General features: G+C 42.7%; 1 protein-coding gene across 1 annotated transcript in view; it reads left to right on the top strand.

The window, feature by feature from the left end:
• Positions 1-17,998, top strand: part of SPMIP2 (sperm microtubule inner protein 2) — a 472,857-nt gene that overhangs the window by 339,788 nt on the left and 115,071 nt on the right. Inside the window, exon 4 of the mRNA XM_078677003.1 lies at positions 8,830-8,972. Coding sequence (XP_078533129.1) covers positions 8,830-8,959 — 130 coding nt within the window. The 3' untranslated portion in view covers positions 8,960-8,972. The remainder of the gene's footprint in view (positions 1-8,829; positions 8,973-17,998) is intronic.

Below are 17,998 nucleotides of genomic sequence, written 5' to 3'. Positions count from 1 at the left end.
GCTGCACAGTTTCGGAACGACCTAGATAATCTCCCTATTATGGCCAGAAGATCTGTTGTACCGGAAGTAACGGGACCAGAGGGCAGGGAGATGGTGCCAAATATACAAATGAAATTTGGTGAAGTAAAACACATCTGCGTATTTTGCGATGGATTCATTTCCTACGGAGAAAGAAGCATCACTCTGATCAACAGAGCTATTGACTATCATATGCAAGTTTGTACGAAACGCCCAAAATAATAAATACTTCTTTTTTTGTTTTGTTGCTCCTGTTGAGCCCTTTACAATGAATCGTTTTCAATGCCCCCTCCAAGAAAAACCCAAAAAAATATAAAACTGTTCAGAAAAATTCAAAAAAAGTAAAAAAATGTTCCGAAAAATAATAAAAAAAATATAAAACAACAAAAACAATTAAAAAAAAAGTTCTTTTCAGAACTACCTCCCCGTTATTAAAAAATTGGTACAATATTTGGAACTGTGCCAACCTCTATTTCTCTTAGTTCGCTTCCCAGTTCGCTCGCCGGTACGCGAACCGGAAGCGAACCAAAAACAGTAAGTATAAGGGAAGGAAACAGACACTTATGTAAAAAAAGAAAGACAGCTATAGGGGAGTAAACTAGAGATACTATTACCCGTAATCCACTGCTGATGATGTCACATATTACATCATTCATGACATGCTCAGTGACATCATCAGCAGAGGATTGCGGGTTTTTTGGCAACGTGCCTTATCCACGGTTTAATAACGCTGCCTTTTGCTTTATATAAGTTTTCAAATTGTATGAAATATATACCAATAGGTCGTTATGAACCTTTAGGTAGTGCTTTTCTTCATGAGGTCTGGTCGCTTCCATACACATACAGATGTTTCAAAGATGATCAAGAAGTTTATCTGAATGGAGAGGAATGCACTGAGACGCCAGATCATTCACTAATGTGTAGGCACATACAGTTACACGGTTCATGCAACAAACACCGACCAAATATGGCTTGCGTGTTGCAAGGCACGCCAGTTCCTGCTATCATCCCCACGTTCAAGTTGTTGGAAAATGGTAGTTATTTGATGCTCAATAATGAAGATTGTTCTGAGTTAATTAAAAGTATTCCTTTTATCGTAACAGTAAGTGAACGGGTTATTTGCTGCAGAAATGTTCTATTTCCTCCCACACATGAACATAGGGAGTTTTCAATCTGGCCACAAATACCAACCTTGGGAGCACATTTCAACGGCATGGCAAGAATAAGAGCTCTTTTGTCTCAGAGAGAGGTGGCCTTGAGTTCGGCCCGTGAAACTTTCGTGCTTCACATAGCGAACACCCGTACAGAGGTGCAGACCCTTTTCAATTAAGATTTGCCTTTCAATTTCAGCAAGATGGTTCCGACTATCTTTAACGCATCCTCCACAAAGGCCCTGGCGCACTTTTTTGAAGTTGTTACCAGTGGTCTCGTGACTTCATTTGAGAAAATCTTTGGAGTCATCCCTGCTTCCTTTCATTATATTTTTTCCACGCTGCTTCGTGGATTGGCATTTTTACTTGCATTACCAGCGGACGCTCTTGTGCTTTTTTACATTTTTAAATATGGATGTCCCTCCTATGCAACCTCCCACCCTGCAGATGCTGACACTGTTCCGCAATCGCATGCTAGAATATTATGGCACAATGCCGTTGGCGATATTAAGCACGGCATATGGATTATCTTTTCGATTCTCCTACTTCACCTGTGTCCAGCCTGTATTTCACTGCCTGACCTGTGATTTCGATTGGGCCATTGATTTGTGTCTCTGCGGACCGGTTTCTCCTGACGTCGACTTTAATCAGCTGATGACTCCTATCATTACTCACGAGTTGGTTTGTCCTGGCGAAAGGATTATGGCTGTGGCATTGATGCATGGACTACTTGGTCCCTGGAATTTACTGGCGGCAGCACAGTCTTTCTTGGAACAGAGCTTTCTTGAAAACCCACCGAGCTGTCCTCTGATGGTGATAGAGGATCCGGTGCTGGGAGAGCACGTATGTTCTTTTCCGCTTTTAAATTGGATGGCTGAACTGTTTTCGGATGAAGACGGTGACTTCCTATTGGAGGCTGTTGCAGCTTATTTTGCATACACAGTTATGTCATAGACCTTTTTCATGTTTGATATGCTGAGTACTAGCATTTCATTGACAATTCATTGACTTATTTGTCAAGTTTTTATTATTTACCTTGCCTATTGGCTTAAGACTCGATAAAGTACTTGGCTGTTTTATTTTTCTTTAGCATCAAATTTTCCTAGTTTTTAATGCTTTACCTTGCGGACCGTCCACATATAAACTTGCAATCTACTCTCATGAGATGGCACTTCTATTATCTTATTCAGTTCGTTTCCGGATCATGGGGAGGTGTCATCTAGGTCCTGGATATCTTTACACCGTGTTAAGTTAGCATGGGCTCATTACCGGTTTAAACGCCATTTTTCCTTTTTTGCAACTTCTGCACACGACACTTAGTTGTTGCTTTAGCTTTCCACCTAGTAGTTCATCGTGGTTTACATGAGAATAATATGTTATTGCTCTACTATCTGCTTTGCTTGTTAAACTATATCTGTACAGCGAGTGCTAAAGTTTCAAGAACAACACGATACAGAATTGTTATGAGGTCTGATCTCCACGACTTCATACTCATAACATAAGTGCAACTTCTGCCAATTCTGGGCATGAGGCGGGTTTTATATTGCTTTGCCGAACACACATACACAACAGTTGATGCGGTTCACATGAAGAGAGAGCTGGTGTATGCTGATGTGATTCCTTCAAATCTAAGACACTAAAGTATGGGCACGCCCTAAACCAACACAAAGAGACCTTCTCAGCAAATAATATAATATGTGTATTAGGGAGGGTGAGATATAAGCAGCCGCGGGCCGTGGAGGGAGTTACGGTGAGGCAGGGAGGCGGGGAGGCTGCCTCACCGTAACTCCCTCCACGGCCCGCGGCTGCTTATAAGTGTTGCTAACTCTTATTCATTTACAGCATGTTAACATACTGTCACCATTCGCTTTTTATGTACTACTGACTATGCTGGTAATTTTGCTACTGATAATATGTGTACTTGTATAATCTAAGATACTACGCCTCAGAAGACGGCATTAGTAAATAAACATTTCAAATACACATGTGTTCTTCTTAACTCCATGTTCTGGTTTCTAAGAAATATATAACGACCGACTGTTCATGAGTTCCACGTATCCTGAGGTACTATAAGTTCATATTCTGGATTGTCTAAACATTGAGAGTTTGTTATATCCAATGTGACACTGTACCTAGCTTGCTAAGGAGTTTTTGATTACTAACGTGAGTTTTGGGACACCCTAATTCGCCGAGGTTCCAATCCTCTGTCCACAGTTCTGTGTGAGAACAGAAACCCTGCGACAGGGGCACCCCCGACCCTTGCTGGAGCTTCATCACACTTGCGATACAACTCCAGCAATGCGCCACCTTTACGGCACAGATACATCACGCATCTGTGCTGTTTTTGCCCCATGATGCGCCGCATTGTAAATGCAGCACACCATAGGTGACGGAACAGCACAGAATGACTAACACATCCCTGGTGATGCGCCAGTCATCATAAATGTATCCCTATGCTTCTTATCTTGTTAGAGATGAACCGCCATATGTATCATCAAAGTTTTTTGCATTTCCTAAATAGCGAACTTTAAGGAATAAATAGCGATTCTTTACCATTCCTAGTTTGCGATTAGCTATTTGCTAATTACAAATTACCCATTCATTTCCTTCATTTCCATAGGGCGGTTGGACTCACTTTTAGCTCGAACGGCTGAATGGATTTGCACGAAACTTGGCAAAATTGTAGGGACTGGTAGCCCGATGTGCCTTTGCTATGTCTCAAGATATATGCTCCAGTGGTTTTTACGAAAATTAACTTTGAAAAATATATATTGGGCTACATTGGCCTATATATATGTTGGAGCCCAAATGTAGCCCAATGTAGCCCAATGAAGCCCAATGTAGCCCAATGTAGCCCAAAGATGGCCGCCAGACACACAAAAAAACAAATGTAGCCCAAATATCAGCCAGATGTAGCCCAACTATAGCCCAGTGACAGAATGACCAATCCGCTTCGCAAACCTCCGTTACGCGAGGCGGAGCGCTGTTACAGATATATATCTTTTTTTGAACGTTAATTTCTCAAAATCCACTGGAGCACATATATTGAGACCTAGCAAAGGCACATCGGGCTACCAGTCCCTACAATTTTGCCAAGTTTCGTGCAAATCCATTCAGCCGTTCGATTATTATTATTATTTATTTTTTTTGCCCCGCGGGGCCCTTTTAAAACCTCCACATCAAACCTAGGGGGTCAGCGAGGATCTACTATTCCCCCTTATGGTCATTTGCCCCTTCGCTTTGGCCTCCTCTTGTCTCTCGATCCTACCGAGAGACAAGATGGCGGCCGCTACGGACTGTTTGGAATGTTGACAGACGCCAGAGAACCAATCAGCTTCGCTTCACAAAGCTCCGTTGCGCGAAAAGTACGCGTCCTGGGCCGCTGCCCGGTCCGCTGTTACAGATATATATCTTTTTTTAAACGTTAATTTCTCAAAATCCACTGGAGCACATATATTGAGACCTACAAAAGGCACATCGGGCTACCAGTCCCTACAATTTTGCCAAGTTTCGTGCAAATCCATTCAGCCGTTCGGGCTAAAAGTGAGGCCAACCGCCCTATGGAAAACTCAATGTTAAAAACACGTTTTGGGACCCCCCTTTTTTCTCGGCCCCCACTGGACGAACCCCCCCCAAATTTTCAAGGGCTGCTCAGAAACAAAATGTGCCATTTTCCTGAAAATTTCAGCCAATTCCGTCCACAAACGCCAAAGTTATTAGACATAGAATTTTCAAAAAACCCATAGAGAAAAAATCCTAACTATATATACCTACTGGCGACCGCCAGTAGGTAATATTCATTGAAAAAAACAAAATGTAATTTTTAAACCCAGTAGCTTGCCTGTTAATTAAATTGCTTTCTTGAAACAACTGTTAACTTTCCCTGCTTTGTAAAACATAAAAAACACCTACCACCCTTTTCAATCGACCCTCTCTAAAAACCCAGACATGAGCTAAATTTCTTGAAATTTGCTGGGGACCGTCCTGGCAAAACGGGGACACCTGGTCACCGAATACATAAATGTTGCAATGCTACACAATACAATTCAACCTATTCCTTACAGGGACGGGTTGACACGAGTACAGGCGCTCCAGATCACCCCTTATCAGACAAGTGTCTGGGTTAAAGCACTCCGTCGTCCATAGTAATGATATAACCGCTCCCTAAAAAGGACCGTTCAGAGAGGCAAGAACGGCAGTTTCTAAAAGTTAAACGCTCTCTCTGTGAGAGAAATGGGTGGGTTTCACACAATTTGGAAAAAAAAAGTTCTGAACCAATGAAAAGTGTTATTTTAAAGTCACATGGTTTGACGCGCTTACGCTACGCGCCCCGGGGCGCGTCCCGGGCGTGTATCGTAAGCGCATTCATGTGATGATACGATGAACCTCTTCAGACTCTAATATAACCTTAGATACACTCAGTGTAAACAGACACTCACAGACTGTCACTCATCCATGGAGTTACTCACACACCTAATCAGTCTTGCAAAGAATCAATCACACCTCCATTTCCTCAACTATATAGTTAAACACACCTTACTTATTGAAACATATAATAACACATATTTACTCTGTTATACAATCCCTGATACAAGTTCACAATAATCCATACAGCCACTCACACATTCACTGGCTCTTATGCACAGTTATTTATATATGTCAACTACCACATGTACTGTGTTTTACATATGTACTTACTTTGACATGTAGCACTGAGATATCCATTCACTCACCAATACACTCATGCACACAGTAAACCGCCCATACAGCTGTTTCCACATGTACTTTTGAACCCATACATCTAGTGAATCAACTGCTCACACATTTATGCACAGAGTCATACACCTCCCAGACACCCACACACACACTCAGTCTCCCATACAAATACTTGGCCAACTAATCAATAACCCATATAGTTAGTCATATAGCTAATGATCAACACATGCATCAGATTACAAAACAACAGACACAATGGTGCACAATTTAAAACAGTTTAGTCACTAACCCATGCACTCAGTGAGACACATTTAATCACTCACTTATACAGTCAGTCATGCACCTACTAAATACATCATCCAGACACTTATACATCCACTCATTCTTCAATATATAAGACATATTTTAACTTTACAGAAACATACAGTCACTGGATGTTGTCATCAGTGATGTCATCAGTGATGTCATTTGAGGTGTCATCAGTGATGTCACTGACCATGTCATGAATGATGTAATATGTGACATCATCAGCAGTGGATTGCGGGTGCGCGATATATAGTTAGTACAACTAACTATATATGGAATTTCAATGGTTTTGTGTGAGTAAAATAAGGTTTTTTAAATGCTAATTCCTAACTATATATGGTCTATAACCTATGGTTTTTTTCAGTGAATTTTCAAGGTTTTGTAAATGCTAATTCCTAACTATATATGGTCTATAACCTATGGTTTTTTCAGTGAATTTCATAGGTTTTTTAATAGCAAATCTTTATAAAAATAATACATTTTAAATCGAATTTTATATTTTATAATTTTTTTATTTTTTTTAAATATTATTTTTGGTGCGCTCCCGGGGCGCGGACAGGTGAACGCACTGGTAAGCGCAATCTTGCGGCGCGCCCCGGGGCGCGTACTGATGCGCGTCCCGGAAGCGCTATTGCCGCGAACAAAAACAACATCGTGACGTATTGCGTAGCCGCCACGCCTTGCGTCATAAGACACGTATCGCGTAGCCGCGACTTATGACGCACCGCGTAAGCGCACCCGGAAGCGCATACGATCGCGCAACGTAAGCGCCCCGATGCGCTTACGATACACGCCCGGGACGCGCCCCGGGGCGCGTAGCGTAAGCGCGTCAAACCATGTGACTTTAAAATAACACTTTTCATTGGTTCAGAACTTTTTTTTTTCCAAATTGTGTGAAACCCACCCATTTCTCTCACTATTGCTTTGTACTTGGAGAGAGCAAGAGCTGTTCTGTCTACTCTATCTCCTACTTTTCTGATCTCCAGCAATGGCTGCAAGAGAGTCATCCAAGGAGCAAAAAAATTAGAAAATTTAGGGACTGGAAGAGCAGCGGTGTTGCTGTTTCTTTAGGGCAATGAGTTCAACACTCTGCTCCCCATAGCAGAGCAGTTCGTCACACTCCGTGCACACAAATTTGATGCCTGCAAACACCGGCTGAATGTTAGGGACCATTCTTCCATGGGGTGGTCCCGAAGGTGTTGCTCCACCAGTGGAGGTGCTGCCGCCATCTGTGGGTACATTCCGTGCCAGCTCTCTGACACTCTCCCTGGCAAAGTTGTTAGGGTGTCTTCTTTTCACATGCCTGACCCCACATGGCCCCCACATCAAAAGTAGGGGGTCAGGGGGTGTACCCTGCCCCCTTTTGCTCATTTCCCCCCTTTGATTCTTGCCACCTCTTGTGTCTCAATCCTACCGAGACACAAGATGGCGGCCGCTGCGGACTGTTTCGAATGTTTACAGACACCCGAGAACCAATCAGCTTGCCGTGCGCAAGTCGCGTGGCGCGCCTGGAGCGCTCCCCGGTACGCGTACCGGGCGCGGCTCTAGATATATCTTTTTTTAAACCTAATTTACTCAAAATTCACAGGACCACATATCTTGAGACCTAGCAAAGGCACATCGGGCAAACAATATCTACAATTTTGCCAAGTTTCGTGGAAATCCATTCAGCCGTTCGAGCTAAAAGTGAGGCCAACCGCCCTATGGAAAATTGCATGGCAAAAACACGTTTTGGGACCCCCCGTTTTTCTCGGCCCCCCCTTGACGACCCCCCCCCAAATTTTCAGGGGCTGCTCAGAAACAAAATGTTCCATTTTCCTGAAAATTTCAGCCAATTCCGTCCACAAACGCCAAAGTTATTAGACATAGAATTTTCAAAAATCCCATAGAGAAAAAATCCTAACTATATATACCTACTGGCGACCGCCAGTAGGTAATATATACATACATATACAAAGGACAGTGATGGATGGAATGCTTGAATTAATCTCAGCCACTGGTAATCTTTCAGGCCACATCCCAGTTTTTGAGCTTATCACAGCCGCATCCGAGTACTACACAGGTCTTTAAAAGACCATTTACATGTTAACAAGGCTTTGTAGTTTTTGCACCCCTTCATCTCCACTTTGCCTATTGCTGGAAGAATTATTCAGACCTTTATCTGAACCAGGCCCCAGGCGCGAGCCTAGGTCGAGTTTTCAGTCGCTTGTCCACATTTAATTACGAAACATATTTCCAAGAGAAATAGTTTGTGGAGATTGTGCACTGTTAAAGCACAATGTTCTTACAATTCTCTAATGATCTCAAATACAGATGGTAGCCCAAGCTCTTTAGGGTAAATGCGGGCTTTGCCAAGTTGACTGTTATCCTTTAGTACACGGCTCTTAGTAACTCATGGAGACTTACGTAAACAAGTTTACAGTAAAAGGTGAGTAATCTTTTCTCATTACTTATACGTGAAAACTAAACGATTTGGCTTGTAAGACAGACACAAGAAAATCCAGAGATCACACTATGTTAATATTGTATTTATTGCTTTGTGAACTTAACGAGGCAAGAAACGTAGAGCGCCAAAAAAAGAGTAGATGGCATTGTGCAACATCTATAACTTATAAATGCTTTCAAATTTGTGTAATAGGTATCCATCTAAACAAGATCTTCAACAGCAGGAAGTAAAATATGTGCCCGGTCAGGCACAACATCAGAACTACAACCGTAGTGGAGAAATGTCGGCTTCTGCGAAAACTAGTGGCGGACACAGAACATGAGCTTATGTTACAGGTAACAAATATTATAAAATATGGTATAACAAAATGATACATGCAAAAGGATACAAGTGAAGTAAAAGAAGACTGGATGAAGAAAGGCACTGAAGTACTGGATACTCCTTCTCCGTAATTATCACTCATACATCAGTTTTAAAATTCACAAACGCAACTTTTTCTCCCCAAATATCAGCTTCACAGTTCCTCAAAGCACACACATTTTCTATCAAATACAGACGTATTAACATTTGATAAATACGCTCAATTCTCTCTGAAAACAAGCGTACCATTTTCAAGAACAAAAGACTACTTTTGTTCTTAAATATCACTTTTTTGTACTTTTTGTAACTGCAGATTTGGTTCTGAAGCATAACTTGCCTTTTTCATCAAGTAGTCCCATGTACAACTTCCACACATTGGCAAATCCTAACCTTCATGGCCTTCCATTGATCATTCCATAACATGGGTTGCCCATCAATATTGCATGTAGTTCTACTACTACTATGCCGATGATGGACAGATTACATCACACATTTCCACAGTATGTTAGAGGATGGGTTCCTTATGACAGAACCCCTTTCATAAGTTGAATATCTGTAAATAGATTACGAATGGAGAACATATGTCAAGGATGTCCACGGTTATGCTAGAGCGGTCACTTATCACAGGTAGCAAAAATTACACCACTCCTGCATCCTATATGTCAGAATCAGATACTTTTATTCGGATGTAACATGCACCCATAAAAGTTGCACCGCAACACATGACGATTAAAAAACATTATAATAAAACATAGGTTAACACATTCACTCAATATACATAGCAGCATGCAGGTAGCAGCCCTACAATAAAACAGTAATAGCAGCGTGATTGATGAAACAATATATGCTTTACATAGCAACGTTTTAAAAAAATCCCTAAAATGAGGCAATATGAGTAACAGAGTTAGTAGAACATAGAGCTTCGTGCCTGCACAGCAGATTTTAAAAACGAACCTATATGCAAAACAGTTTCTAGGTCAGATATTGCAATAAAAGCTGGGTTTCACCTGCCTATTATCCCAGCATTTCTTTTCTAAAACCAGAATAAAAAAATGTTGTGTATAACTTTCATAAAATTTAAATAAAAAATGCAAAGTATAACACGGATTGTCCTGACTTGCCATTGCAGGGACATGCAATGTCGTCTAAATTCTGCGCGTAACCTAACTGGAAGCACAAGAATTTGACTGTGTCTGCCCTAAAGTGAAATAATAGTGAGCATTACTACCATCCATGCGCATACGAGAGTTAGTTGGTGGTACTGTTTGGCACAATCCTCCTCTGGTCAGCCATAAAGCTTGATTTTCCTGTTAATTTGTTGGGAATACACATAGTTGTGCAAAGCTTGATGGAGGTTCTTTTTAACGAGGGTGTTACAAAACGCAGGCTCCTCAAAAGCACACCGCTGCCCAATCCTAGAACATGCAGATTTTACATAGACTAGTCAGGGAATGAGCGCTTACCTCTTTCACAGGAGAGACAGTCAAAAAACAAATGTCCCTTGTTAGACTGGCCTCCTTGTTTCTCAATATGACCAGCCAGAATAAACTAGTGCCGGCCGCACCTAAAGCAATCTTTCTGGGATGACAAACCCAACTCTTTGTTGCAAATGAAACTAGGGGATGAAATGGGGACTGAGAGGAGTCTCCTACAAAAGCGGTATTCATCGTGCTGTATAGCCCCCTCCCCATGCTTTATCTCCGTACACTGCGATAGAAATACATTGGGCTTTATAAATTTGCAATAATGGTCTGAGTGAGCCACCTCCCACTGGCTGCGGAAGGCTACATAGCAAGCCAATTGCACTCAACAGGTTTGCTCTGTGCAAGGCAATATTGGGAACTCAACACCCAGAGGTAGAGAAGGTAATCCCCAGATAAGGAAATGTGCTTGTGCAACTCAGGTAATTGGCTCCAAAAGGGAGTGGCGAGCTGTTTATGCTTTGGCCCACGCGCCATAATTTGTGTTTTTGTGAAATTTGTGAGTAAATCTAGAGTGGACATGAAGTTCACAAACACAAGCACCATAAGACGCAGTGCCTAAGGCATACACGCCATAAGCACTGCGTCGTTCACATACAAGAAAGTAGGTAACCGCATATTTGTGATTTTGGGTACATTCTGCATAACAGTGTGTAAAAATGGGGGAAGTTCATTTATATTTAAGATTAATCAGAGAGAGGCTAAGACTCACCTGTCTTACTCACGAATGCACATCTTTATCCCTGGATACGTCTCCTTGTGTGCTAATTCTTGCCTTCAAGTCAGTATGCAAGTATGCCAAGAAGTGCATTAAAACTTCATCTATCCCATGCAAGATAAGCATATGCCTAAGCTTGGAGCGGTTAAGACAATCGAAAGCGGAGGTCGGTCCATAAATGGCAGGTAAATAGGGGTTTGTTTGGCAATAGTATATTTTCCAAGCACCAAGTTCAGATTTAAACACTGCTCGATTGTTCCCAGTTTGTTTCTAAACCCATACTGACACAAATATAGGAGCGACTCTGCTTGGATCCACTCCTTAAGTCTATTGTATAAAACCCTCCCCTATTGTATAAAACCGTGGTATCGCTCAAAGAGATCGGTCTAGAAGATTGAGGATGGGATCGATCACCTTTTTAAAAAATAGGTACTATAATAGATGTGGACCATGAGGGAGGCAGCAGGGAGTGAGCTAGATTGTTAAAAATGTTTGTTAGCAAAGGTGCCCAGAAGCCAGGGTTACATTTTATTAGATTGATTGGGACACTCTCTGGGCCTGGAGCCTTAAAACTAACACTTTGGTTGATCACACCCTCTACTTCACATGGGCTTACATGAAATCTTCTCATGCTGGTGGGATTTGTAACAAACTCAACATCTGATAGAAGGGCTGCATAAATCTTGGCAAAGTGAGCCTCCCAGGTTTCACTAGCAATATGACAGGTAATTGAGGTAGCTGGCTGATTTTTGCACCTCAAATCTGACACAGTGGACCAAAAGGATTTACTGTCTTTCCGAGAGACTGCATGTGCCAGCAAATCCCACTGCTGTAATTGTACTTCCCTCCAGCGTTTCAAGGTAACCTCTCTATAATGATTCTGTGCAGAGGTCACAGTAGCACAGTCTATCGAGGTTGAGGTGCGAGGGCCTGGCGCAGTATGCGATTAGCTATGGGAAAATCATGGTTGAACCGTCTATGGGAGTTGGCTATAGAGCAAAAGGGCTTCAGTGTTACCTTCCTAATGTTTGCACATTAGCTATTAAATGCTTTAAGTAACTGGTGGGCCGTCTCCTCCACCGCTAGACATAATTCTACCAAATCAAAATTTTCTCTGATTATTAGTTAGAAAAACTGGGAAGGTTACAGCAATCTCCACATTAGGCTAAGGTTGTCTGTTGAGGGTTGGTAGTCACTTGCCTCTTTGTCCACCCTAATTTCTATTTGGGGGCTATAATGAGAGCTGTTTCCAGGGGATTATGATCACCATAGTTTGATATGAATACTGACTCATGTATGAGTCTGTCTAAGAGGCTATGTTCGATGAAAATATAATCTATCAGAAAAGGATTACCTTTGCCTCTGTAGGCATGTGGGACAGTCTTTAGAACCTGCTACTTCCATTAGGTTAACTAAATAACATGAAGCTAAGTGAGATACAAGATTCTGGTTCCTAGGGTCTGTGTTACCTAAGGGATACGTGCCAATACATGGTGTGCTGTGCTTAAGCGGTAGCTTAACATGAAAGACAGAAGTAAGATGAAAGCCCTGAGGAGGTAGTTTCATCTATCAGTGTGTTAATGTAATCAAACAATGCAGGGAATTTAGAGTATTGGTAAAAAATTACTAGATACACGCTTATGTGGGTCTTCAATTATACATTTGGAAATCGCAGTTTGGTGATTCAAGGGTGCAAGCACGGCCCCCTGTAATTATATTTACCCACCCGTCTAGGCTCCTAAAGCACAACCATGGCAGGAAGGTAGGGTAGGGACACAGACACTGGAAGCCATCAACCACAGAGGGCGATAGGTGCCATTTTTCTTGGAACATGAAAATGTTGAATTCCTTTATAAAGGATAACCAATTGGTTAAACCAATCTTTGACTGAATTCCAGCAAGGTTCCAACTTAGTATTCTCAGCAGATTATCCTGTGAGACATTCAAGTCACTGGCAGAGGGTGGCACACCAAAGCGGGGTGGGAGCACTGCTCTGTTTGATCCTAAACACTGTTGAACTTTTGTGTACCCAGACATGGAATCTACATCCTCAAGGCCGTTAAACGGTGCAAACCTATTGGCACAATCGAGCGGGGGTATACATATAGGGGTGTAGTGTGGCTAGATTATAGAAATATCCAAGTGGGGGTGCAGTGATTTGTGGTGATTCAGAAAAACTAATTCCTTCATAACAAGTATTTTTCGAACACAAGAAGGGTTCCGGAAGTTGACCACAATACAATCTCTCTCAATGGTTTTCTTTGAATGCCCCACTCAACTTACCCTTCTCACTATAATACCCTCTTTGAAGTTCCCCACATTACAATGTTTGTTCTTATTTAACCAATGAATAGTTTTATGCGGGACTGATCCCACATTTCTTGTTGCTCGGGCCTAAGGGGGGTACTCTTGCCAGAATTAAAACATACAGCCAGGACACTGGTGGTTAAGTTCAAAATATCCTTATTCGGGGTGCTGTCACAGTCATCAGGTCCTTCTATAGATAAGGGATATCCATTTGGCTGTGTAACACGTGTCATTTCTTGACTTGGAGTTCGTATCTGTTCCTTGTGGGATACCCAGACCTAGCGTTACTAATGGGTAAAAAGTTGCAGGTATGGACAGTGGGTGTTGTGACATGCTTAACATTAACCTGCAGGTTACCAGGGCCAGGCTGGCTACAAATCATTTTACTTACTACCAAGGAGCTACTTCTGTTGGTAATGGCACATTGTTTATAGACCAACCTGGCTAACAAACTTTCAATACTGTTAAGACGATCCATTAATGGCTGTACTTTCTCCACCAGAATGGAACTAAATCTGTGGGAACATGTGAAGAGTAATCATGGGTTGGAGTTAGCTGGGGCTGGGTTTGAATCTGGGCAGTAGGCTGAACCCACAACCAGAGCTGGCTTTGATGCCCTTGGAGGAATAGTTGCTGGTTGGGTTGACAGGTGGTTTTGTTACGACTAAGGGTTTGATTCTATCCTGGGAGTTTTTTCCTTTTTTTAGCCATTCCACCTTGGATCTGAGTGATGACTGGACTGGGCGGCTCAGGAATGGGAGTTGTTTTAACATGGTCACTAATCCGGGAGCGCAGTTGCATTGCACCAGCTCAGGTACCAACGGGTTCTAAGGTTCTATCATTTAAGGTGGAACTCTCTACAATATTATTTAAGGGGGGGTTCGTTGCCCAAAGAAAGCCTGCGCTCAGCAAGAGCGATTTCAGTGGAGATTATCCCAAACACCCTCTCAAGCATGCTGTTGATAGTCACTGTTGGCCAGAGCCAGGTAGCAGTGCATGCAGTTTTTTGTTTGCCCAGGATTACAAAGAACAGTGGGAGCTCTCACCTGTTGGCACGCGCCCACGCACATACCACCGATGATGGGCTTTAAAGAGAGTGGGCCCAGCCCTGCCTCGTCCAGACGCGGATAGGCAGAGAAGGGCCCGCTCTTAGCCCGGTCTTCGCTGGGCATTGAAGTAGAGCTCTGGCGGTCAGTTGGCACCCATGTGACTGCCTGGAAAGCTGGGGGTGAAGTCCCAACCCAGTGAGTACAGCAGATAGTAGCCGGTTTGGGGACAGTGAAACAGGCTATGAGGCACATGCTCTGCGGGACACCACTGGCAGTGAAGTAGCGCTCCAGCGCTCAGCTGACCCCCCACGTGACTACCGGGAATGCAGGGGGATGAAGTCCCACCCCAGTGAGAACAGCAGTGAAGATATGGGTGCCATTAGATCAAGGTTACTATTATACCACAGCTAGCTACAAATGCATAAAGTGTTTCAACATGATGCAAAGGGAGACCATAAAATAAATAGCCATAGTTAATCCCGGACTTCTCCAAAAACAACATGGGCAGTCACAAATAGAGCGGGGCTAATCTAGTGCATTGAATGGCTACAAACACAAAGTAGGCTCACAGTATGATAAAGAGGGTGTGAGGGGCGTTATTCCTGGGATTCCTGGGATTCCGGTCCAGGAAAGACATGGCTTGGCAGTTCGGGCTGGACTGTTCCCATGAGGCACAGGGTCAAGGCTGATTTGCATATGGCCATGTCTGAACTGGGGTGGTGTGGAGTGCAAAAAAAACGATGGGTTTAGGCCCAGTCTCTGTACTGGGGTGAATGTATGACATTGTTCTGCATTCTGTCCATCAACTGTTGTTTTTGCATTTGTCACCCCGAGTGGGATGGGTATGCTCAGACGTGAGTCCCATGCTCTCCACATCACTGGAGTCAAGCTATCCTGGCTGAAGACGGCTGATAGCCAGAAACCGGTCCTAGGATGCTTGATTCCGGTCCAGGAAAGACATGGCTTTGTAGTTCGGGCTGGACTGTTCCCATGAGGCACAGGGTCAAGGCTGATTTGCATATGGCCATGTCTGAACTGGGGTGGTGTGGAGTGCAAAAAAACGATGGATTTAGGCCCAGATCTCTGTACTGGGGTGAATGTATGACATTGTTCTGCATTCTGTCCATCAACTGTTGTTTTTGCATTTGTCACCCCGAGTGGGATGGGTATGCTCAGATGTGAGTCCCATGCTCTCCACACCACTGGAGTCAAGCTATCCTGGCTGAAGACGGCTGATAGCCAGAAACCTGTCCTAGGATGCTTGATTCCGGTTCAGGAAAGACATGGCTTGGCAGTTCGGGCTGTACTGTTCCCATGAGGCACAGGGTCAAGGCTGATTTGCATATGGCCATGTCTGAACTGGGGTGGTGTGGAGTGCAATAAAACAATGGATTTAGGCCCAGATCTCTGTACTGGGGTGAATGTATGACATTGTTCTGCATTCTGTCCATCAACTGTTGTTTTTTCTATTTTTAATATAGCTAAATGTGAAGTATGTCCTAAGATAATTTCAGATCATAATCCTGTGACACTGACACTCACATTTAACTAATCTAATAAACAAACGCATCAGTTTTCTTTCCCTCGTTCTCTCTTGACTGATATAGAGTACCAATCTTTTATGAAGGAGAGCATTAGCAATTTTTTAATGAAAATGAAGGCTCTGCTTCCCTTTTCTCTGTCTGGGACTCACTTAAAGCTTATATAAGAGAAGCCACTCAGGAGTATGTTTGGAGACAAAACCGAATTAAGAATCAGACAAGTGAAGATACTAGTGCAGAAATTCGACAATTAGAAATAGCTCATGTGGATGAAATTAGGCTAGGGAATACTCTAAAAACCTCAGTTCCTATATACTCTCAAACATACTTACTTCTAATTGAGAAACGTGCTGTATTTGGATGGTCCCTAAAAGATAAAACTGCGGCTAATTACAATAAAAATAGAACCCTCCAATATGAGTATGGTGAACAAGTAGGTAAAGTGCTTGCACATTAACTTCCTGATAAAAGAGCGGGCGAGTAATAAAGAGCATAAGAGGAGGCGGGGGGTTACTTCATACACATCCAGAAGAGATATTAGAGTAAATTTCAGACTTCTATCAGGCACTTTATAGCAATTCTAATGTGTTTAATGAAAGAAAATGTATCGAATATATGGATACATGTAAATTCTATGGAACAATTCACAGATTAGAAATAGATCAGATTCAAGTCTTTAATCTAGATATTACAGCTGACGAAATATGTGACGCTACCATTTGACTCCCTTCTAGAAAAGCGGCAGGAGAAGTTAAAATACCACTGGAATTCTACAAAATATTTAAGACTAGCTTAGTTTCTATGATGTCTGAGATTATGAATCATATTGGTGTAAGGGGGTCGGTGCCGAATTTGTGGTATATGACAAACATTGTCTTCTTTCTGTAAAAGAATAAGCCAAGGGAAGAGTGTGGGTCATATCGACCGATTTCATTAATCAACAACGACGCAAAATTTTTGCAAAAATATTGGCTATGCGTCTTGCACCTTGCATGGCACAATTAGTCTCTGACCAACACCACGGATTCATACCCGTTAGGGACACAACCTTGCATGTGAATACAGCTTTAGTCGCTTTTGATGCTGCTTCTAAACTAAATAAAGTCTTAGGGATGATCATGCTTGATGCTGAGAAAGCATTCGATCGTGTAATGTGGGACTGTCTTTGGGCTACACTTTCATCATGTAATATCCATGGCCGCTTTTACCACTGGATTCGAGCTTTGTATAAAAGCCCAGTAGCTAAATTAATTTACTTAAATCATCAGTCTGCTCCTTTCTCTATTTTGAGGGGTACCCGACAAGGGTGCCCCCTATCACCTTTACTATTTGCTCTATATATATAGAGCCATTTATTAGATCACTAATCATCAACCCATATATTCCGCCAGCTATATTAGGCTCTGAAGAACTAAAAGTGACGGCTTATGCCGACGATATTGCCATTTTCTCTGTGGATCCAGCCAGTGCTATAGAGGCTATTCAAATTAAAGCTGGTACTTTTGAGGACTTTTCTGGATATAAATTAAATGTTAACAAGACCCAGATTATTCTTAATTTTCAGACAAACAGGGCAGTGTCTGGGATCGTCACGTCAGCAACCTACTGAGGAGTACAGATTACCGCAGTGTGGTCGTGGGGGGTAGGCGGGCCGGAATAACAAGCGGGGAGGCCAGATAAAGTGGGCTATGTCTGAGCCGGTTTATTGTGCAAATACAGGATATCAGTGAAACACAAGGGCTGAACACGGAGACACACAGGAAGGAGATGTCCAAAGAGCTGCTTGACACGATGGCGGGTGCCGGTCCTCCTTTGGTGCTCTCTCGTCGTCTGTCCGGTCTGGTTGGGGGTCTCTCGGAGGTGTGGAAAAAAGAGAGAGAGAGGGGCAGTTAGTCCGGTGGACAG

This window comes from Lissotriton helveticus, chromosome 2_1 (assembly GCF_964261635.1).
Source record: "Lissotriton helveticus chromosome 2_1, aLisHel1.1, whole genome shotgun sequence".
Lineage (NCBI taxonomy): Eukaryota > Metazoa > Chordata > Amphibia > Caudata > Salamandridae > Lissotriton > Lissotriton helveticus.
The sequence above is the reverse complement of the archived record's forward strand: the minus strand, read 5'-3'. Positions and strand labels throughout refer to the sequence as shown.